We start from the raw sequence: 24958 nt of genomic DNA, 5'->3' as shown, positions 1-24958 counted from the left end.
CAATCATGAGAGACAAGAATACAGATTCTTAAGATGATAAACGCTTGCAAATACGGCTAATACGAGTCAATATTGTAACCTTCAAAGCCCTCTAAAACCATTTCAAAACCCTCCATCAATGTTTTATATACATACTGCAAGTATATACATATTTATGTATTTAATTTAGTCAGACATGTTCGTAACAATAAGTAATATGTTCCATAATTACCGTATTTTGTTAATTTTATGCATTACCGAAACTTACTTCCCCAGCACATTTATATCTATTCCCATAGCAGCGCACTTCGACTTCCGGCAACAAATGTGTGTTCCTACTTCTTGAAACAAATGCGTGTGTGAGTTCTATTCAGGGCAGACTTTGTAATACCCAACAACGATTACTATTTTTGGACAAATGAGTACTCATCTTTTAGAACCGGAATATACGGAGGATGAACTGTTGGTTATAGAAGCGAGCACGAAGAGAGGCTGAAACGTTGGAGCGGATGCAAATGTGAAACTTGGGGCCACATAGTGTGCATACCCAAAATCAACTAAGAAAAAAATGTCCCGGCCAGCTGGACTAAACAGACAACTGTCTATTGAGTGTTCGAATGTTCCAACCGCAAAAAAAATGCATATTGCAAGAAGTTAGGGCTGGGCGATATGGCCTTTTATTAATATCTCGATATTTTTAGGCCATGTCACGATACACGATATATATCTTGATATTTTGCCTTAGCCTTGAATGAACACTTGATGCATATAATCACAGCAGTATGATGATTCTATGTGTCTACATTAAAACGTTTTTTTTCATACTGCATAAATATATGCTCATTTTAAACATTCATGCAGAGAGGGAAATCCCAACTAAGTCAATTTAGCAAAACTGTATTTATTAAACAGTTATTAAGCAGTGGCACAAACATTCATGTACAAACCCCGTTTCCATATGAGTTGGGAAATTGTGTTAGATGTAAATATAAACGGAATACAATGATTTGCAAATCCTTTTCAACCCATATTCAATTGAATGCACTACAAAGACAAGATATTTGATGTTCAAACTCCATAAACTTTATTTATTTTTTTTGCAAATAATAATTAACTTAGAATTTCATGGCTGCAACACGTGCCAAAGTAGTTGGGAAAGGGCATGTTTACCACTGTGTTACATGGCCTTTCCTTTTAACAACACTCAGTAAACGTTTGAAGCCAAACCGCCAGACGATGGACCCAGTGCTGTTTTTCTTGGGAATTAATTCTTCCTCTATTTGTTACCAGATTCGCACCTTCTCTCTCTCGTATTACCACTCGCACCACAGCTAACGTTACCATGCCGCTACCTCTCTGCTCCGCGAGAGCGTATGACGTTGCACGTATGTGACGTATGTAAGAAGGTGCGCTTGTTTTACGTCTCTGTGAGAAGCAGAGACCATAAAGAGTGGGAAACGCATGCAGTGTAATGCCCGCAGCTAAAAGCAACTGCGTGACAACGTATTCTCGGAATATCACGATATAGTCATTTTCTATATCGCACAGAGACAAACCCGCAATATATCGAGTATATTCGATATATCGCCCAGCCCTACAAGAAGTTTTTTCATATTTATGAAAAAGTGAGCGTCATTAAAAAAAAACACCAGCAGACACCCAAATTAATCAATTGAATTTGTTTTAAAAAACTGCACCTTTTTTTTTTGGAATTTTGCTTATCGTTCACAATCATTTTGAGAGACAAGAACACATTTTAAAAATGATTAAAAAAACGCTTGCAGGATGCGGCTAACTAGAGTTATCATTGTCTAAATCAACTTGAAAACCCTCCAACAACATTTTGTATACACAGTGCAAGTCTATATATAATGTAGTAACAGACACATTCATAACAATATGTAATATGTACAATATTTACTGTATTTTGGTCATTTAAATCATTGCCGGAACTAGATTTTGTAATTCCTCGGCGCATTTATCTTTGTTTCCATAGCAGCGCACTTTCGACTTCCGGCAACAAATATATTCCTACTTCCGGAAACAAACGCAAGTGTTTTTTTAATCATGGCAGACTTGGTAATAGGATAACAAAGATGACTATTTTTGAGAAAATGTTGATTCACATCCTTATCTTTTCGAAGCTGAATATACAGAGGATGAACTGCTGCTTCTAAAAGCTGAGCGAACATGAAGAGAGGCTGAAACGTTAGAGCAGATGGAAGGCAAGAGAGTGAGGTTGGCGTGACTTTGACGCTGCAAACATGGAGCTTGGAGCCAAGCTATGCAGACATAGATGGATTGTTTACCCAAAATCAACTGGAAACGTCCCCGGCCAACTGGACCAAACCAACAACTGTCCATTGAGTGAGTCCCTATAATATTGATAATGATACATGCAGCACGTCATCCTTGTTTTGTTACAAATATACACTGTCCAGCGAGCTGTGTGCAAACAAAACATGAAATGCGGGCTAATACTGTAATATGATTGTTCATGTTTTTTAGTCAGTACAGATTGGTGTCCTATTGCATTGTGTTGTGTATTACAAACTCAAAAGCGATTTGGGTGCTGGCGCAAAAGCCAGCTTACGGCTCATGCAAGGCGATGAGTTTCTACGATAGAAATACAGTACCTCAGTGTTTGCTCTTACAATAACAATGTTGCTATAGTTTGGTTATTATCAGTGTTGGGTTAGTTACTGAAAAGCAGTAACTAGTTACAGTTACTAGTTACTTCATTTCAAAAGTAACTCAGTTACTAACTCAGTTACTTACACCAAAAAGTAATGCGTTACTGTGAAAAGTAACTATTTAGTTACTTCTTTTTTCTTTTTTTTTTAAAGCTCCAATTAATGCCCTTTTAGCCTTCATTTCAGTACTGTTATTGCACTGGAGAATAATACAATCTGTTGATCAACTTGACATGCATTTGCATCACTCAACTCTGCTAAGCCATGTGGTCTACATACAACACACAAAGACAAAGATATGTTACAAAGGCCAATTTGTTTCTGGCCAGAACAAATTGACAAAACTATTTTAAATAGCTGCAACATAACATACATAAGTAACAAACAGCATAATAACAGCATAGCTGTAAAGCAAGAAAGGCACACACTACATACACAAAGTCAGGCATTTTCTTCCTCAAGTAATTCTGATACAAAATCATGTCTGAAGCCCAGAACACTCTACACATTTCCCCAGTTTTAGTTTGCATGTCCTCCCCGTGACTGCGTGGGTTCCCTCCGGGTACTCCGGCTTCCTCCCACTTCCAAAGACATGCACCTGGGGATAAGTGGATTGGCAACACTAAATTGGCCCTAGTGTGTGGATGTGAGTGTGAATGTTGTCTGTCTATCTGTGTTGGCCCTGCGATGAGCTGGCGACTTGTCCAGGGTGTACCCCGCCTTCCGCCCGATTGTAGCTGAGATAGGCTCCAGCGCCCCCCGCGACCCCAAAGGGAATAAGCGGTAGAAAATGGATGGATGGATAGTTTAGAGATAAGGAAAGATTGGCCTGGCCCACTAGGATCCCTCTTTATGTTTGTGAACTTTATAGTCTATACATTTAGAGTGATGTGATAATCAAACACTCTAGAAGTCTAGAATGAAAGAGTATATAAGAGAATTGACAGCAACGTTCCCTCTCAGGAGTGCGCATGTGCAATTGCGCACTGGTCAAGCGTCCTCTGCGCACGGCAAATCTATGCCATGCACAAAATCAAATAAAAAAATAAGCGCATAACAATTTTCGACACGACACGGACACGGCAGAGAAAACCGTTTTCGTCATCATTGTTCAAATATTGTAACGTCTTTTGAGACGCTTTGAGGACATGAATTCCATCCATCACTTTACTGAGCAAAACTCTTTACTGTCGGCCATAAACACATCACCAAAACATTAGTAAAAAAAATGATATCTAGCAAAACTGGTCATTTTCTGCAGTACAAACCAGACCAAAAGCAACTTTGTTATATCAACAGCAGCCGCTCGCTCTCTCACGTGCGCCAACACTTGTACATATGGCACTTAGCCAGTGATGCTTTTACAGCCACACAAAAAGTCGGACAACTCCAACACCACACATAAAGTGTCATTCCAGGTCGTTACACTATGATTTACCAATCAAATGTGTGCTTATTCTAGTGTCATTTATTAGGAATCTTAATTTATAAATATTAATCATTAAATGCTGTTAGTATATTAAATAAATACTAATAAAAATATATTTTTTACAAACAGGAAGTTGCAGGAATGTACACATGATCCCCTGCTTACATGTCATTGTGCAACATGTGAATGTTTTAATGGGAACTAAATGCAATGTCTGAAAGGGGTACAAATTATTTCCAAAGCAGGACCTCCACCCAGACAAACAATACAAGTACACAGTTCATGAAAAACAATATTTTTTGTTATTGTCATTATAAGTGGGCCTAAACACTTATATTAGAAATGGAAATGACTGCTGTCATTTGATTATAATAATAAGAGAATGTTGTCTGTCTATCTGTGTTGGCCCTGTGATGAGGTGGGGACTTGTCCAGGGTGTACCCTGCCTTCCGCCCGAATGCAGCTGAGATAGGCTCCAGCGACCCCGAAAGGGACAAGCGGTAGAAAATGGATGGATGGATGGAGATGTAAGTTGTTATTTAGTGAGGTTTGGGACAGGTGTGCTGCTGGTGTAGCCACAGTGTGCACGTCTAAAGTTGCTCACATGGACTCCACTCAATGCTCAGGGACTTTTTGCATTTGCTCACACATGAACAATTAGAGGGAACATTGATTGACAGAGTGTGTGTACCTTCAGCGGTGAATGGTGGTGGTGGTGGAGGTGAAATGGCATCAGAGTCTCTGTCTCTCTTTACTAGCTTCGTCGAAGCATGTTGCTATGTAGCTTGTTTCAGCAGATTTGAATTGCTGTTTTGGGCAGTAGATGGCATCTTTGATCCAAAGCACAATTTACATTTAACTAAAATGTTATTTTCTTTGTGCTCGACAAAAGAAAAGTAGTGAAAATATCTCCATGTTAGCTCCCCACACTCACACTCAGACACACCCACACAGAGCGCATGTCTCTCTCTCTTCTCCGGCTTGTGACACAAGAAGAATCAGAACGATGACAGAGCAGCGCTCCGATAAAACACACTTTATACTACATAAAAAGTAACGTAAAATAACGCAGTAACGCATCATGTAGTAACGGTAACTGAGTTACTAAATATAAAAAAATAACGCGTTAGATTACTAGTTACCGCCGAAACTAACGGCGTTACAGTAACGCGTTACAAAGTCCAACACTGGTTATTATACAGGTTACGGAACATAAATTAAGTATTGTTGGCGGTTTTTGAATGCATTTTGAAAGTGATTTAAAATGCTTGGTCTCATTAGCTGCATTGCTAGCCATCTGGAACGCGCCAATATTTACAAATTAGAATGCAAAAAAACCCCAAAACTTTTGTTTTATTCTTCTTATATATATATATATATATATATATTATATAATATATAATATATATATATGTACTGGCTCACCTGCACTGGCTTCCTGTGCACTTAAGATGTGACTTTAAGGTTTTACTACTTACGTATGAAATACTACACGGTCTAGCTCCATCCAATCTTGATGATTGTATTGTACCATATGTACCGCCAAGAAATCTGCGTTCAAAGAACTCCGGCTTAATAGTGATTTCCAGAGCCCAAAAAAAGTCTGCGGGCTATAGAGTGTTTTCAATTCGGGCTCCAGTACTCTGGAATGCCCTCCCGGTAACAGTTAGAGATGCTACCTCTGTAGAAGCATTGAAGTCCCATCTTAAAACTCATTTGTATACTCTAGCCTTTAAATAGACCCCCTTTTAGACCAGTTGATCTGCCGCTTCTTTTCTTTTCTGCTCTGCCCCCCTCTCCCTCGTGGAGGGGTGGGCACAAGTTCGGTGGCCATGGATGAAGTGCTGGCTGTCCAGAGTCGGGACCCGGGGTGGACCGCTCGCCTGTGCATCGGTTTGGGACATCTCTGCGCTGCTGACCTGTCTCCGCTCGGGATGGTCCTTTCCACTATGGACTGGACTCTCACTATTATGTTGGATCCACTATGGTCTGGACTCTCACTATTATGTTAGATCCACTATGGTCTGGACTCTCACTATTATGTTAGATCCACTATGGTCTGGACTCTCACTATTATGTTAGATCCACTATGGTCTGGACTCTCACAATATTATGCTAGATCCACTCGACGTCCATTGCACCGGTCGCCCTAGGGGGGGTGGGGTCACCCACATTTGCGGTCCTCTCCAAGGTTTCTCATTGTCATCCCACTGGGTTGAGTTTTTCCTTGCCCTGATGTGGGATCTGAACCGAGGATGTCGTTGTGGCTTGTGCAGCCCTTTGAGACACTTGTGATTTAGGGCTATATAAATAAACATTGATTGATTGATTGATTCTGATAAGAATTGTGAACGATAAGCAAAATTACGAAAAAGGTGCAGTTCCCCATCTCCATTAATGTAAATAAATTAGTGCTGTCAAATTATAATTTTTAAAGTAGATTAATCATTTTTTGAAATTTTGAATTGATCATATTTTGATTCAATTTTATTGTCGGTATGTAACCCAGGAACTTTTTCATTAAATATTTTACTTGAATGCACAGCATTTATATCTAAAGTCCAGTCAGGGTGTATATTGAAATGAAATGTGTCTCCTCACTCATCTTTGCATTGACTTGATCACTGACTTTATACCAACACACGCCGTCAAAATAAATTGCGTCATTAATCTGTGTAAAGTACATTTTTGTGCAATAATTTATTGTGACTAATCACATGAGTTAACTCGTACTTTTTGACAGTCCTAAAATAAAAACAGAGAGGATTTTGTTAACATTAAGGTTTTTGATAAGTGGATTTATATTCACTTTCTTTTCTCGAGTCTCTTTGGTCATGCAAAGTTAAACACGATTAATATTGATTAAAAAATGACTACTTGTGATTAATTAAAATCAATCCGCAGCAAACCTGTGATTAATCTGATTAGAGATGCTGATGCTTTGACATCTCCATGTTGTCACCGAAAGATTCCAAGTCCGCCATTATTGCGGTTCGTCAAAAAAAAAAAAAAAAACACCCCCGCGGTTAGTTTTTCCCCCCCCCTACTTCCTGTTTGTGACCGTTGTGAAAGGGTTTCCTTGCAATCAGCGCTGCGGTAGGGGAGGGAAAAATCAATATTTTGAATGTAACGAGTAGCCGCGGAATATGGGGAATGATTTATGTCGGGATGGAGGGTTGGTGGAGGAAAAAAAATCAGTGGGGGAAGGTTGGCACTGTGTGACCCTTGAGGAACTACTAAAAGCTTTCGCTGCCGTATATCCTGGCACCTCACTTCCATCTTTTTCCCTATTCATCCCTCCGACCCGACCCACTCCCCTTTTACTGAATCACGACGCCGACGAGACGCAATGATGTCCAGCAGGTTGTGGACCGCCACACTATGTCCTACTCCAGATTATTAAGAGCGTGTTAAAATTGCCGTACAGTACAGAGAGGTGGGGGGGTAGTCTGGAGGGAAGTCCTGAAAGAGGCGGGAATTATTGGGAAAATTTAAGCATTGAAAAATTCTGTGTGTGTGTTTGCTTTATTGCAGTGGCCCCACCTACCCCTCTACCCCGCTCAGGAGGCAGTCCTAAGGAGAAGACGAAGAAGAAGGAGGAGGAGGAGGGGTCAGATTCCCCTCCCTCAGCCCAGCCGACACACATACATCCACTCTTTCTGGCTTCATACATGCGCTCTGCTCCACGAGGGAGCATCTGCTGACGAGACCACGCCAGCTTCTGCAGGTGTCCCACCCTCTTCCTCCTCACGGATGCTTTAAGACGGTACTATCCTCTTTTTAATTTCCATTGTACCCCTTCCTTAAAGTTTGGCTCCCACGTTCTCGGATTGTTGGGGATTTCTTCCTTAGACTAATCCATGCGCCAACGCTCCCCATGTGTTTGTGCTTGTGTGGGTTTTTCCTCCTCCCATGCTTGTTAACTTTCTTGAACCTACATCCTATTATTGTACTAATACATGTACTACAGTATATATATATGTGCTTTGGCCGCTTGTTGCATTTCTCACATACTTTATTCATGGTAGTTTATGATGTTGCTTTTATGTATAGTCATTATGTGTGGCTTACTGCAGGATATTTGGTAATACAAAATACTTGTTATAATCCCTAGTCTTGGTGTACTTTCATGTTTGTAATTCCGAAATTGGCTGAAAAACACGACCTTCAATGGCTTGAGTGTTTTTTTTTTAGCGCACACATGTCCTGCCTCCAACGTGCTGTATTGGCAAGCACCCAATACACCCTCTCCTACTCCAGATTAGAAACTGGGTTACTACACATGCCTACTACTACAATGCAGCATGCCACTTGTGTTTTTCTTGCATTAGTTACTGCGGCTTTTTATTTTCAATAGTTTGACCATTTCTTCAAAGTCCACGTTTTTACACGCCATCCATAAACGTTGAACTTCGCTGATCATTGTCTGTATCAAACAAGCTTCTATCTTAAATAAAAACACCCCCCTCTAGCACACAAGCCTGTATTGACCTGCTAACGGTGTTATCCACAGAGTGTGTGGCATCAGCGGGGTCACATCCCTCTTGGGTTTTGGACGGTCAAGCCCCCTCTGGACACGGGGCCGGAGCTGCGGTCATCCTTCAATCTTGTTCTTTTACAGCAGAGAGTCAGGCGAGTCAAAGGGTAATAAGTTTAACCCCTGGAGGGACGAGGGAGTCAAAGGTCACAAACAAGGCTGTAGAGGGAGAACGTTTGCATCATCAATCAGTTGGCCCCTGCTGCTTATATATCGGCCGTGTATCGATGAAGCACGCTGCTCTCACCTCTCGTTTGCATGACTTGCTAAACACTATGTTATGATATGGACCAAAAAGGCTTGGGGGTTCACTTTTAGCACTGGTCCGGCCTGCGTGAAAGCGTTTATATACGTTCAAAATGGTCTTTTGGCGTTGAGACGATGCCAAACGCCAAAAGCGTCCAACATGGAGATTGTTTTTGCAGTTCTTACAAGCCACACCTTTTTCAGTGGCATGGTGCATTGAAAGGGAACCCCTCAAAAACATGAGCTGCTCCTAATTCCGATCACACTGGTGGAAGAAACTATCAGTCATTTTGTTTAGGTTTAATGGTCGGGCCTTTTTTGAGTACAGTTTTCCTCCAGTTAAGAGTCATTTTCAACACGCACACCTCCTCTTAAGTCATATACTGCAGAAGTACAGTATATCTCTCTCCCATCCGAAAGTGTTGTTGCGCTGATGTTACCACGTCTCCAGGGGTCTCCCCTCCTTGGCTGGTGTTAGCGGTGTGTCAGCATTAAGCTTGGCTGCGTGTGCCGATGCTCTGGCCGCGAGCCAGACTGGAACGACGGCGGTCGTCTTGGGGTTCGACGACGAGAAACACGAGATCGAGGGATTCGACGTTAAAGTGTTGCGGATCTCGTGTTATTAGACATTAATTTGTATTTTTGTGTGTGTGATTCAACAGTGTGTACATGGAGAGGAGCCAAGATGGAAGTGTCGCCCGCCCCCCCACTCCCCAGCGCGGGATGTCATCACTAAACGGTATGTTTGCCCACCACCAAGTGAGCACCACATGCACTTAAATGGGCTTGTGATGCTCCATACTGTATTTTGGAGGCTGAGCTCACTGTATGCCATGCCTTAAAAAAGGCATCTTGGTGTTGCCCAGTCAGCGTTTGTGCAGACAGAGACCATCAATCAAACAAACAAAAAAATCGCCATTCCCCCTAAGTACTTTCTTAAGGCGGGATTTAAACCACACTTAACCTGCAAAGCCTGCTTTTTCGTTTTGTTTAGACTCGACTCCTAAGACAAAAGATGAAACTGAACGATGAAATATGATTCAATCATAGACAAAGAACAACACAAAAAAGTTGCACAATCGGCGGGCATCGTTAATAAAAACACTTGATAATTGGATAAGGAAGTGGTCACATAATTTGTAATGGCAAGCAAATCAAAATATTTCCCCCACTGATGCCTTTTTTACAGGAAAATGGGAGGATTTAAGGCTCAATTTGACTTTATTTACCTCGTATGTTTCACGCGTTAAAAACAATCCATTGTAAGTTAGTATATGCAAAGCAGTTTAATATATTAATAAATACCTCAAATTATGATCAAAGTGATTAATATTTAGTCTTGCCATGTTTTTTATGTTTTGGACTAATTTGCTTAATTTGAGTATTTGTTGTCAAATTTGAGTTATAATTGTAAAGATAAGCAAAATAATCTGCCACAAGTACAAGAAAGTTTGTCTCACTTTGGCCAGTTAGCGTGATTTAAGCAGTTTGTCAAATCAAACTTACCTTTTCGTTTGCTTGTTTTAAGGGAATGTTTGCAGATTTGAGCCCATATTTCCTAAGACGGGGGTGTACAACTAAACAAATGCAAAACAATGTAAGAAGAAAGCTCAAATGTTGACTGATAAGTAATGTTTTATAAACGGCACTCTAGTCTAAAATATATTGTTCTGCAAAAAATTGTTATTCATATGAAAAACCTCTAGGTTTTAAGTTTTTGCAGTGGGCTTTTTTCCCCAAAATATATTATTTTTTCTTATCATTCCGTTTCATAACATTCTAATGCAGCCCGGGTTTAGTTATGTCAGAGGCCAGTAAATAAAAATAAAAAAACGATGTGCTGCAAATGGCTCCTGGGCCGCACTTTGGACACCCCCAGTATACGTTATGGGTAAAGACCATCTGGTTCTGAAAGGTGCGTGTCAAGGCCTTGGATAAGAAGAGAATGAGGGAGAGCTGCCGAGTCCGGGCGTCACGTAATGTCGCGAGGCGAGAAGAGGGCGTGCGATTAACGGCAGGTGGGGCCGATATCGTGATAAGAGCGGTCGGTGATGGATGGTGTGGTCAAGGTCTTTCCAACTTAGTTTGAGCAGCTGAGAGGTTCACTTTATCTACTCCGTTTAGCGTGGAAAAAGTGCCGCACATTAACCTTAAAAGTGATAAAAAGCTAGCTAAACGCACCAACCAGAAACGTGAGTCTTTTCCGTCTTTCTGCGAAGGAAAATGAGTACTTTACTCGACAACAGCGAATATGTTGTCCTCTCCTTTTAATGGCGGCTCGCTGAAGTGATATAACCCGCGTTGTCGTGGAGAAATGCTCTTTGGAAAGGTCATGCAGTTACTGCTTGTGCCCAATAAAACGGCCATTGACTGGTCCCGTCAAACGGCACTAATTCAATGTGGAATAAAAGTCGTGTTAATATCAAACAACGCTCAGCCCTCCGATGACGCTGGGGATTCCTCCGAGCCTGCAGTGAGCCAGCCACGTGCTCTCTGGCGTAGACGTAGAAAGAATGGGTCTGCCTTTGTCTGGAAGTGCTGCGCGTGCTTGTTTGCGAGCGCTTTTCTCTCTGTTGAGATGGTGAAACTTTACATTTGACGCCGTTTTTTTAAGAAATGCATAAACATTTATTGTTCTTCCTGTTACGATGTGTGTAGTAATAGACGCTGTGATTTTCGTGGTGATTGTATGGCGAGGCCTCACGTAGTATGTGCAGTCGTTGATAGAGAGAGACCTTGAGATGACCACAAGCCTTCAACACAAAAGGCCAGCCAATATCGAATGCCCCCGCTCATTTGCATAGACGGACATAAATTCAGATTTTAAACGGCACAAAATTGCCCCTTTGGCTGATGGACTGGTTTGTATGGAGTCATAATTGCGGTCATCCGTGCGGGCGATACAAGATTGCGCTGCAGAATTATGTATTGCCAATAACCGAGATGGGATGTAAACACGAAAAGTTCTAAATAGCAGCCACTCCACACATTAACTTTGTCCTTCTACTTCAAGTTTTATGTTCGCCACTGTCCAACGCTATGTCCATTAGTGCGAGAACTAACAAGTCATTGCTGCAGGCCCCACGCAGTTTGGGTTATGCCAGTAAACTAGATTTTTAATTTGATCTGCTCCGGTTTTAGTAAAAGTGTATGTTGCATTCTCACCTTTTCAATCAAACGGATGACAGGATGCACGGTAGCCATTTGTTTTAAGTATACTATTACTTTTTCTTTTTTTTTTGAGATGCAAAATAAAGACGGTCCCACATTTAAACACACATATTTACATGCGCAATGTCCATTTTACAGCCCATTATTGAGAAAATGAGGAGGAAAATGTATAAAATACTGCATGCATAAAATGTAAGTAAAATTCATTTTTAATTAAAAGTGCAAAATTACATATTTTACCCATATTTGTGTATATTTGAGAAGGAAAATATCCAAATATTTTAGTTTAAAAATAATTGTACATATATTAAATATTTGAATGTAATTTTTTACAAGCTGTTCCAGAATGGGGTTCACTATAATTTGTTGGATCCCGGCCCACAAGTACAGTAATAGTCGAGTCATCGTGCAGTGCCTGTGTACAGTATACACGGCCAACGAAAGGCGTTTAGCAGCTAACCAGAGGTGCAAATGTAAGAATGTGTACAGTTATAACTGCATATACAAATGTAGGAATATGTACAGGTATAACTGTATATACAAATGTAGGAATATGTACAGGTATATCTGTATATACAAATGTAGGAATATGTACAGGTATAACTATATATACAAATGTAGGAATATGTACAGGTATAACTGTATATACAAATGTAGGAATATGTACAGGTATAACTGTATATACACATATAGGAATATGTACAGGTATAACTGTATATACAAATGTAGGAATATGTACCGATGTAACTATGTACAAAAAATCTTGGAATACTGTATATACAGATATAACTGTATATACAAACAATGCAAGACTATGTACAGGTATAACTGTATATACAAATGTAGGAATATATACAGGTGCAACTGCATGTACATAACTGTAGGATATAGCAGTATATTTACAGACGATAATAAGGTGGCAATGTATCATCAACATATGCATATTTGGGTTGAGGATGTGGATACAGAGCATGCGGCAATTAGGTGTATATAGAGGTGTCTAAAGTGTGGCTCGGTGGCCATTTGCGACCCAGTTTTATTGGCCTGTAGTGTATTGTTGGAATTAAATCAAACACAAAACAACAGTAAAAATGTAAGAGAACAATCTAATCTAATAAACAGTCTACTCGCCATACAGCAATAGATGATATCTGTCTATTACCTGACCGCTTCTGTTAGCTACCTCTCTTTGTTTATAATGTATATTTTCTGTTGGATCTATTTACTTTATGCTGCCCTTTTTTTTTATGGTGCAGCTGTTACATATGCTGTAATATTGTACATGCTAATTGGGATTTGTTATATATTGTATATATTATATAAAAATATAATATAATATATAAGTATATATTATATACTGTATATATAATATGTAAATATTACATATGTGTTATATTTTATATTGCTACTATGGGACATTTTTAGTCTACTTCATACCTTTTGTTTTCGTCCTCTTTTTTGTGCATTTGTGTGCATTATCCTTTCCATCCTTACCCTTTCCATCTTTTGTAACTGAGGTACTGTGTGGAACAATTTCCCTTGTGGATCAATAAAGTTTGTCTAAGTCTAATGAGACAGAGCTATTTTTTTTTATACTGATATTAAACGTTTGTTTTATCACCTATAACACTACATTGACACAACGTTTTGTCTTTAAATATATATGTCTGTTTCTAGCATTTTTTTTTTTTTACAAAAATAAAAAAAAATAGCCTGCTTTGAAGTTCTGTATGCGGGCCTTGGTGGAAAAAGTGTACACGTCCCTGATATAGACGTTGAGTGCTACCACTGATCTGACTTCTTACCCACCTACCTGTGCTCCTATGCGCATAATTGGTGTTTGCACCAGTCATTCATACATAGAAGAGGGAACTTTGTGAACCCATGGAGGAATTCTTCTGCCAGACTCAGTTTGCCCTGCTTTCCCTCCCTTTCTCCATTCATTTTTCCCCTCCTCCTTTCACTCCTGCGGCAGCACTCCTAACGGTAGAATCCGAGGCCAATACAAATGTCACATCGGTTCACGGAGATCCCAATTGTTTTTAGCCAGCGTGCACCTCGCAGAGTCTGAGCAGGGTCTGGCGAAAACGCCACCCCGCACCACTCAGTCGGGGGGCGAGAGCTGCTGTGCGGTGCATGTATATATTGTGACGTGGAGTGTCTACGATATTCTCACATGAGCCGTCCATCTGAATGTCAGCCCACAACTGGACCGTCAACAAACAGTACAATATGGCTCCACAGGAGGCCCCTTACAGACCTGTTTCATAATTCGGGCCGGTCTGTCCATTGTATCGGCCTGCTTTGATAAATCTACCTCCAGCTGATACAATGCGTCAGTCTTTTTGTTCAGGCGAGACAATTGCTTGTGCAGCGGAGGTCTTAATGAAGTGCTAAAAGCACACACATTGCCTACAGGGCACCCAGGGTCATTTTTTGCTCTTAACGTCAAATGACAGCTAACGGATCGGACACCGCTCTTGAATGGACGCTTCATATGATGATATCGTTATTGCATTGTTTCAGCTCTGTACGTCCAGGTCAGCAAAGCGTAAATGAACTCGTCCCAAAAATACTGAAAGAGACAATGATGTGAACGGGTCGGTGAATGGGTTACAGGAGCTGGGCCCTCTCGACACAACACTTTAAGTTGTTAATTCATAGCTTGCATTCATCCTACTTTAGGGATGTTTTCATTTTCTTGAATAACTGTGGGTAGAATGAATGCATTATTTATTTGATATAGTGATTTTTTTTTTTTTTAATCCAATCCAATCCAATCCACTTTATTTATATAGCACATTTAAACAACAAAATGTTTCCAAAGTGCTGCACAACAATATTAAACACAATTAAAAACAATATAAAATAAATATGACTAAAAACAATTTTAAAGGGTAAAACCAATTAAAACAGTAAATACAAATCAAAATTTTAAAAACACAGAGGACAACAGAGGACCACACAACTCACATAGTGTTAAAAGCCAGAGAATAAAAGTGGGTCTTAAGACGAGACTTAAAACACTCCACTGTGGGAGCAGTTCGAAAATGGAGGGGCAGAGTGTTCCAAAGCTTAGGACCGACCACAGAGAAGGCCCTGTCTCCCCTGGTTTTAAGTCTCGTCTTGGGCACCACGAGCTGGAGCTGGCTCTCGGACCTCAGAGCGCGCGCAGGATTGTAAATGTGGATGAGGTCCGAGATATACTGAGGTGCCAGTCCATGTAAAGCTTTAAAAACAAACAGCAAGGTTTTAAAATCAATTCTAAAATGAACAGGGAGCCAGTGCAAACTCTCAAGGATTGGGGTTATATGCTGGCATCTCCTGGCCCCTGTTAAAAGTCGTGCTGCCGCATTCTGGACTAACTGCAACCGGGAGAGAGCTTTTTGGCTAATGTCAGCATAAAGTGCATTGCAGTAGTCCAGGCCACTTGAAATAAAAGCATGCACGACTTGTTCAAAAAGTTGAAAAGATAAAAACGGTTTTACCTTTACTAAAAGACGAAGATGATAAAAACACGGTTTTAAAGCGCCATTGACTTGTTTGTCAAGTTTAAAATCGCTGTCTATAGTGACGCCAAGGCTGATGACTGGTGTTTAAAGACATCGGAATCGTTTTAACAAGCAACTACGTACAAATAACATAGCTGACATGTCTTTTCAAGGCCACAAGATAGTTGTGGCTAAATAACAGCACCTCTGATGGTGGCAGCCAAGTAGTGTGGGTCATTTTGCTATTAGCAATACAGTTGATGCCACACGCCATTGACAGAATTCTTAACGATCAATTGAATATGTGTGAAATCGCTAAAGCTTCATACTGAGTTCTACATAGTTCCAAAACAATGAATGCAACTGATGTGCAGGACAGATAGTTTATAGCAGTAATGTCAAATTCAGATCTGGCCCGCCACATCAATTTGTGTGGCCCCCAAAAGCGTGGAAATAATATGTGTAAATAAAGTACCTTATCTTTTCTTATTAAATATATTACAAAAATAAAGGTACTGCGTACAATTACCGTATTTTTCGGAGTATAAGTCGCACCTGAGTATAAGTCGCACCTGCCAAAAATGCATAATAAAGAAGGGAAAAAACATATATAAGTCGCATTTTTTGGGGAAATGTATTTGATAAAACTCAACACCAAGAATAGACATTTGAAAGGCAATTTAAAATAAATAAAGAATAGTGAACAACAGGCTGAATAAGTGTATGTTATAAGAGGCATAAATAACCAACTGAGAACGTGCCTGGTATGTTAATGGTAAGAGTCATTCAAATAACTATAACATATAGAACATGCTATACGTTTACCAAACAATCTGTCACTCCTAATCGCTAAATCCCATGAAATCTTATACGCCTAGTCTCTTACGTGAATGAGCTAAATAATATTATTTCATATTTTACGGTAATGTGTTAATAATGTCACACATAAGTCGCTCCTGAGTATAAGTCGCACCCCCGGCTAAACCATGAAAAAAAACTGCGACTTACAGTCCGAAAAATACGATACATATATTTACACTTTAATCATCTCTAATAATAAGACAAAATATAATATCATCATACAAACAATGTTATTGTTCAAATAAAGATAAATACTTTAATATCTGCTTGTCTTATGATTTCAAAGCAAGTAATCCAACAATCTGTTCATGTAAAATTTTTACAGTAAAATCCACTTTCAATATAGAATAATAATACACTATAAAACACAACAACTGTAGATTTTACAGTATAAAAAACTTGCATGCATTTTTATGTTAAAAAAAACAGCGGTACCGTTTATCCATTCCATTTAATTTAATACGATGTTTTTTTTTTATTGTATATGCTGTAAAAAAAATTCAAAAAACCTGCAAATATTACGGTAAAATTGTGGCGACTGTCTAAAGGTTTGGTTTTGTACAGCGTACATAAAAAAAAACAGACAATTATACACATGTTTTATATATACACATTTATATTCATACTGTATATTATTCACTGTTAAAAGTGGCCCTCCTGCGATGTGGCCCTCAATGAAAAAGTTTGACACGCCTGGTTTATAGCTATTGCTTATTTATTATCCCAAGTGGAACTTTTAAATAAACAGCATTATCTAACAAACCATACAATCAATCGATATACTAATATAACACAGAATAGAATACGAGATACAAGGTAAGACCTTAAAAAATCTATTCCAACCAGGGCCCAGTTGATAGGTACAGCTTTGTTTTCCTTTTAGCTAACATTGAACTCTTTTTCATTTCTATTTCTTTAACAATAATTTCCACAGGAAATTATGTAAATCGAATCAATTCAAACCCTCGCCATCATAAAACTTCACAGCCAGTGTTTTAAGGAACATGGTACTTCTCCCAGTAGTATAAGTAAAGGTACAGGGTGTATAATAAAACTGCAATATAGTAAAACTACTCATGCTTTGACAGAAAGATAACGGTGAGGGAAAAGGAAATTGTTTATAGGTATGGCTGCAGTTAAAATGCTTTGTAAGTGTATTTATGGTTATCGTCTTTGCCATCACTGGTACCCTGGTGTGGTGACGTCACAAAAACGAGAAATTCGTGTTTTGTCTGACTTATGAGGCATATCTTTTTGTTCGAACTCAATGTACACCGCTGTTTGGTACACAGTAATCCCTCGTTTATTGCTGTTAATTGGTCCCCATGATCGATTTTGGCAAAGAAGGAATCATTATTATTCATTAGAACTTGGAAAAAGACTACAACCTTCGAAATACATTTTTTACCAGTCGTCTAGACATGGCATCACACCCTTTAGTCACCTTTAAACTCTACTAATCCAATATTGTAATGCTGCCTGAGGCTGAGCCAATCAGTGGCCACGATACTAAACCGCGTGCTCTGTCTGATTGCTTCGGTCTCCTCTGGTGGCCAATACTACTTGAGTATAGATATTTTTAGTTCATTCAGCCATTTTTATGCTTAGACATGCTTAATTTAGAGCAATCGCAATATTTGAAGTATATTTTGGACGACTGTACATGCTTATCATACTTCACTATCCACTGTCATTGAAGTGTAGCTAAGCTTGCGTGGCACATGGGCGACAAGTGCCGCAGTTGTGAAATCAAAATGAACTTTAAATTTACCAACTTTTCGACATAGTTTTTTTTCCTACCATCTGTGCAATCTCCACGCACATAAGACTTTGTCTGCGCAACTCAGAAGATTATTCAGTGATGTAAACCACCAGTGCTCCACTTTCTTGATTCTAGTTTTACATGATTTCTATGCTAAACTGTGTGAAGAGACAGTTTGGGGGGGGGACTATGGGGGAGTTCATGATTTTGGGACAGATGGCATTTAGCTCTAGCTGTGCCGAACTCAGTGGGACCCAAAGCTTAAGAGGTTAGGCCTGTCAAAACCACTCTGTTCATTTAGCGCCTAACAAAGTCGGGACTGCCAGCCTGTTCCGTTTAATAAACTTAAGATTTTTCCTTTTGTTGACGTCCGAGCAACATTTTTTGCAACCCGATGACCCCCCGAATAACCTGAAATGCACCAGCAGACAGCGGCTATGAATCGATGCAATATTACCCTTTGTTTTTCCCGCTCCCAACAATGCATCACGATGGCGATGATTGGTATGTAAAGTTTGAAAAGTGTCCTTGGTCACGTTGAAACACTGAAATACTGCAGTATTGTTGTTATTATTAAAACAACATGCATTGATATACAGTGTAGGGCACCTTGTCTTTCAGCAGCATGAAAAAGTGTCTAAACCTATGACCGGTTTTGTATGTAACTGAGGATTAAGGAGTCATCTGGCAAATTAATCGCACACAAAATTCACGTAATTAAATAACTGAATTTTAAAAAATGCTAATGTATTTTTTTTTTTTTACCAATACAAAAATGTTGTGAGGCATCCACAATGTCTATCACTGTTAATTGGGTCCATGCATGATCGCGATATATTAATTTCCGCTAAGTCGGAATCATTACTGGTAAATGTCTTGAACTTGAGTAAAAAAAATAAAAAAAACATTATTTATCTCATCATAACTTACCTTGTTATGAAGAAAACTGTTGTATTAACGCTACACCAATTGTAATGTTTAAGATGTGAACATAGTGAGTACAGGGAGTGAATATATGTTATGAAGTGGAAAAGGGGTAGGATTAAATAAGCATTGCTTCTTTCTACTCCTTTTTGGACATGTTGTAAAGACATGTGATGCATCATTTTGAAACTATATATGTTTAAATAAAACCAATCTGATTTAATTAGCGTAAAAAAAGGTTTAGTAAATACATTTTTCAACATTATAAGAGCCCTTTAGACATGAAATAACACTCTTTAGACACCTTTACACTCTTTTAATCCAATATTGTAATGGTCCCTCCGGCTGAGCCAATCAGTGGCCAGGATACTGAAAGGCGTGATCTTTCATCTAGTGGCTTATAGTATTGATATATTTTTTAGTTCATTTAGCCATTTAATGGTTGAAAATGCTTAACTTAGGGCAAAAATGTTGTAGAATACGCTTACATTTTTTTTTATAAGAAACTGCGATGTGCACACTAAAAAATATTGGGTTATTTTGATAACCCAATTTATGAGTTGCTTGTGTTGGGTTACATTTTGGAGTTATATTTATGAATAGAAATAAATTTTTTGGGTTATAAGAGTATTATTGTAACTCAATTTCTGGATTTTCAAAATTATGAACCATTTTAGGTGGTTTTTCAACGGGGAGCGCAGTTTTGGGTAAAAGTATTTTTTTTATTAAAAAGTTTCTTTTTTCTTGAAGGGAATTTTTATTATGGATTAATCTCATTAACATTATTTACAATCACCCAACATTGAGTGAGCATAACTCAACTTTTTGATAACCCAATTTATGAGTTGCTAGTGTTGGGTTAAATTTTAGAGTTACTTTTATGAATAGCAATCCATTTTTTGGGTTGTAAGGGTATTCTTTTAACTCAATTTCTGGGTATTCAAAATTAAGAACCATTTTTAGGTTGTTTTTCAACGAGTAACACATTTTTGCGTAAAAGTCTTTTTTTAATGAAAGAGTTACTTTTTTCTTGAAGTTAATTTTACTATGCATTAATCTCATTGACATTATTTACAATCACCCAACATTGAGTTCACATAACTCAACTTTTTGGTTAAATAATTCAATGCAAAAGTTGGGTTGAAAAAAATTAACCCAAAATTTTGAGTTAAAATAACTCTAATAAGGTGTTCGTCCTTTTCTAAACCAGCAGTTGTTGGGAGTAAAATTGGGTTATTTTTTAACCCAACGTTTTTTAGTGTGTGGAACAATCAATATTTTGTCACACCCTTAGTGTACAATTGTCCGATGCTTAGTTTATTGATAGAATGTTGTAGAGGAAAAATTGGGTACACCACATTTTTGACTGGGTCTTAGCACTTACCTTGGGTCATATGGTGTCCAATTTGGGAAGACGTTGTTGGCCACAAGAGGGAGACATTCAGCGTACACTTAGTTATCATGTCTCCTGTACAAACACCTGCTTCACTCACCTGTATTTCAGCACAAACCTTGACTAAATGTTCTTTGTCATCATCCCCACTTCTCTAAATTTGTTTCAGTGTTCCAGGAGGTCAAAGGTCAAAGCGGTGACCTCAAGGAGAGAGCGACAGAGAGGCCACCCTGACATTTGACCTCTAACCGGGCGTGTGCGGCTTAACCCTGGAGGACACCGCACAACAATGGCTAGGCACGTGCCTGGGCCTGGTCGCCATGGTAACAAAGGACCTTTAGGGACCAGAAGTAAAAAAAAAAAAAAAAAAGGGGGGGTATGTACAGGTCATAGCTTAGTCTTTATTGTGATCTGTGTTAACCATCTGCTGCCAATTGACTAGGATATAGTAGGACACATCCTTTGAAGGGGGGCTGACTGAGTAATCTCTGCAGGCAACTGTGAAGGTGCTTTTTAATTCTCACAATCACCTGGAGAGATTCTGCAGTTTGTCTCATAACGGGATCATAAATCATCTTATTGGGATTAACAAGCAACGCACAACCTCAGCGGGCATGAGTCTTACATGTCAAAATACGGGAATATATTCAAATTCATGCAGACGTGCTTGTAGTTTGCAACATGTAGAAATGCACTGTATCATACTGAGAGCAGTTTCTGGTATTTTGCTTATATAGTATATAACACGGTGTATCGCTGCTAACCCCAATAACAAAAATGTTATTCATCTTTACACAAAAGGCAGAAAAATCATGTGATTTCTCTTAGCCAACCAGCAAAAAGAGGTAATCATAGTAATTCAAGCTTTGCAAAGAAATCTCATGAAAGATAGGCGTATTATGTACATATCCTAGATATAACTAACTATATTGTTAAAAATGTAGAAAACTGACATTTTGGGGATTAAAATGAAGTGTTTTAAGATGATCTTCTACACCAAATATATAGTAGTATTTCTTCCTACAATTAGATTTAGTGTGGAAAAAGTAATTTTAAGGAGAGACAAAATAAATGTGCAATGCTACAAATATAAATTGTTAAAAAATGATTTATGATATGGGTACGGTACTTGTATTATTTGGGCTGTTGCTGGAGGGTTTACACTTTGGAACATCATTGGCTTTGTTTCGTCATTTGAGCGGCACGTGGATGTATAAAATAATATGTAATTTTCATTTGGTTCAATGTTCATATTTGGTTGATAAAATTGTGACTTTTTCAATCCCCTCTCCCTCAAAAAATATTATTTCCAGGAAAAAAAGGTACTATAACTATACTTTTTAAATACATTGGAAACAATTATAAAAAATATTGCTTTATTTTCTTATATTAAACTTGTTTTTTATTTAAATATGACTTTTCATGAAATATAAAAAAACTTGTTTTTCAAGACAAAAATACTACAGTGCTTTGCTCTTTGACTATTACTGCAAAACATTCAAGAAAAAAACAACTGTTTACAAAAACACGTTTTCCTTAAAAAAGTACAAATTTAATTATCGAATTATTACCTAAAAAAACCACAACCTTTTTTCAAGAAAAAAAATTACTTCATTTTCTAGATATTACAAAAACATTGTTTTTTGTAGAACACTAATTTATTAATTAAATATTATGACAAATCTTTGACATTTGTTCTTGAAAAGGCTTGATTCTCTAAATATTTCAAAACACTTTTTTATGATAAAGTAAAACTTTATTCATTAAATATTGGAAAGAAAACCACATTTTGTTTTTCGTACATGCTTTTTCAACTCCCCAGAAAACTTTATTTCCAGAAAAATGGTATTCTACTGTACTTTTTAAATGTATTTGGAAACAATTATGAAAACATATTGCTTTAATCTTTTCATATTATAATTTTTTTTATTTAAATGTGACTGTTCATTAAATATAAAAACTTGTTTTTCAAGACAAAACTATTATTTTGTTCTACTATTACAAAACATGTTCAAGATAAAAACCCCACTATGACTTTGTACTGGTTAATACAGAATCCCTACATTTCTTCTAGAAAAATTAGTTATCTAAATAATACAAATAAAAATCTAAGAAAAATATGACTTCATTTAAAAGTATAAAAAACCCACACCACATTTCTTTTAGAACATTTATTTTATTCTTTAAATATTAAGGGAAAAAAACTTCTGAAGAAAAATAACACTTTATTCATTAAATAAAAATTAAAAAAACACATTTCTTCTTGAAGAAATACTTAATTCTTCTTTAGTCTTTAAATATTACAAAAACATTTTTTTAAATCACTTTGTTCTCCAAATATTACACAAACCTTCTTTAGAAAAATATGACTATTCATGAAATATTACAAAAAAAACCCTCAATTCTTCTTGGAGAAAATAAATAGTTGACTCTCTAAATATTGCAAAAAAACTTGTCGAAAAATATAACTTTGGTCTTTAAATATTACAAAAAATTTTTTTTTAAATCACTTTATTCTCCAAATATTACAAAAAACTTTTTTAGAAGAAAAAAAACCGACTATTCATTAAATATTACAAAAAACACATTTCTTGTTGAAAAAATACTTGACTCTCTAAATGTGTCGAAAAATATAACTTTAGTCTTGAAATATTACAAAAACATCTTTTTAAAATCACTTTATTGTCCAAATATTACATAAACCTTCTTTAGACAAATATGACTATTTATTAAATATTACAAAAAAACAACATTTTTCTTGGAAAAAAATAAATACTTGACTCTCTAAATATTACAAAAAACTTGTTGAAAAATATATCTGTAGTCTTTAAATATTACAAAAATATTTTTTTAAATCACTTCATTCTCCAAATATTACAAAAACCTTATTTTGAAAAAAACTACTGTTCATTAAATATTACAAAAAAACACAAGTCTTCTTGGAAAAAATAAATACTTGACTCTAAATGTTATTAAAAATACTTGTCGAAAAATATAACTTTAGTCTTGAAAATTTACAAAAACATATTTTTTAAATCACTTTATTAAATATTACAAAACAAAACAAAACATGATTCTTCTTGGAAAAAGAAATACTTGACCCTCTAAATATATTAAAAAAAAACTTAAAATATATCTTTAGCCTTGAAATATTACAAAAACATATTTTTTTAAATAACTTTATTCTCCAACTATTACAAAAACATTATTTAAAAAAATATGACACTTCATTAAATATTACAAAAAAATAAAAAATATTATTGGGAAAAAAAATACTTCACTCTTTAAGTATTACAAAAAACTTGTCGAAAAATATATCTGTAGTCTTTAAATATTACAAAACATTTTTAAAATCACTTTATTCTCCAAATGACAAAAGCCTTCTTTAGAAAAATATGACTGTTCATTAAATATTACAAAAAAATGTGTAAAAATGTTTTTCTTGAAAAATAAAAACTTGACTCTCTAAATATTACAAAAAAATGTCTTGAAAAATGCTACTTTATTCAATAAATATTTTTAAAAAAACACCCATTGTTTTTTTTGTTTTGTTTTTTTTAAAACAATGACCTTCTTTATTCCCTATGTATTACAGAAACCACAAGATCTTATAGAAAAAGGATAAGTTGAATGGAAATGAGGTGTATGTGACCCTGAGTTGAACAAAGTTGGTAGTAGAGTGCATGTGTACCTAATAGGAGTATCACATTTACTTCATTTGTCACTGATTGTCTCCTGAAGGCCACTCTCTCTCTTCCTCTGTTCCCTTCCCCTCCCTTGTCTCGTCCCTCTTCACATCTTCTCTGCTGTGTTTTGGTGAAATCTCAGCTGGCAACTGTGAGTCGTTCACTTGCTCCTCTCACAATGGCCTCTGGGATTATGCTAAACGCGGTCGCCTCGGCTTCCCCCTCGCCCCATCGACCGGCATCAGCGACGCCCTTTTTATTTTTTTTTGGAAGACGCGCGGGAAAAGAGACGGAGCGCTCTCAATGAAGATGTCGCTGCAATTACACAGTCTGCTCTCTCGCTCCTCCTCCTCCATGTCTTTTCAAGCACACCCTACTCTTTCATGGTGCATGCCTCTTTTTTTCCCCCTCTCCTTTTCTCACATTCCAGATGCTTGTGCTGCCATCTTGACTTACAGTGATGTGTACTGTACACGGCCGGCTATTGTGTCCGTGCAGAATGAAGGTAGCCAAGCATGAGGAGAATGTGCGTCTTCTGAGTGGAAGAAGTGTCTGATGCGGATGATACTGCATCAGGAACTGATTGGCCCACTGTCCTACAGCCAACAGTGCCTGATGCATTACCCTCAGCATGGAAAGAAACGTCATAGAACTACAGTGCAAGACGTCTGTGACGCTGAATCAGGTAAAACCAGACTTTATATTACGGCCAAATGGCTCCTTTCTGCTTTTTACACCAATATTCCAAGCACTTGCTCTGTAATGTCTGCCCTCATCTGTGCATTC

At 37.5% G+C, this 24958-nt stretch overlaps 1 protein-coding gene across 1 annotated transcript in view; it reads left to right on the top strand.

Moving 5' to 3' along the window:
- The window catches only part of LOC133587874 (cystatin-like), a 51133-nt gene extending 29086 nt beyond the window's left edge, over window positions 1-22047 (top strand). The window contains exons 3-6 of the mRNA XM_072915546.1: window positions 2124-2346; window positions 7636-7867; window positions 9547-9623; window positions 20656-22047. Of these exons, the coding sequence (XP_072771647.1) occupies window positions 2124-2156 (33 nt within the window). The 3' untranslated portion in view covers window positions 2157-2346; window positions 7636-7867; window positions 9547-9623; window positions 20656-22047. The remainder of the gene's footprint in view (window positions 1-2123; window positions 2347-7635; window positions 7868-9546; window positions 9624-20655) is intronic.
- Window positions 22048-24958: the final 2911 nt, after the last annotated feature.

This window comes from Nerophis lumbriciformis, linkage group LG02 (genome assembly GCF_033978685.3).
Source record: "Nerophis lumbriciformis linkage group LG02, RoL_Nlum_v2.1, whole genome shotgun sequence".
NCBI classification, from domain to species: Eukaryota; Metazoa; Chordata; class Actinopteri; order Syngnathiformes; family Syngnathidae; genus Nerophis; species Nerophis lumbriciformis.
The sequence above is the reverse complement of the archived record's forward strand: the minus strand, read 5'-3'. Positions and strand labels throughout refer to the sequence as shown.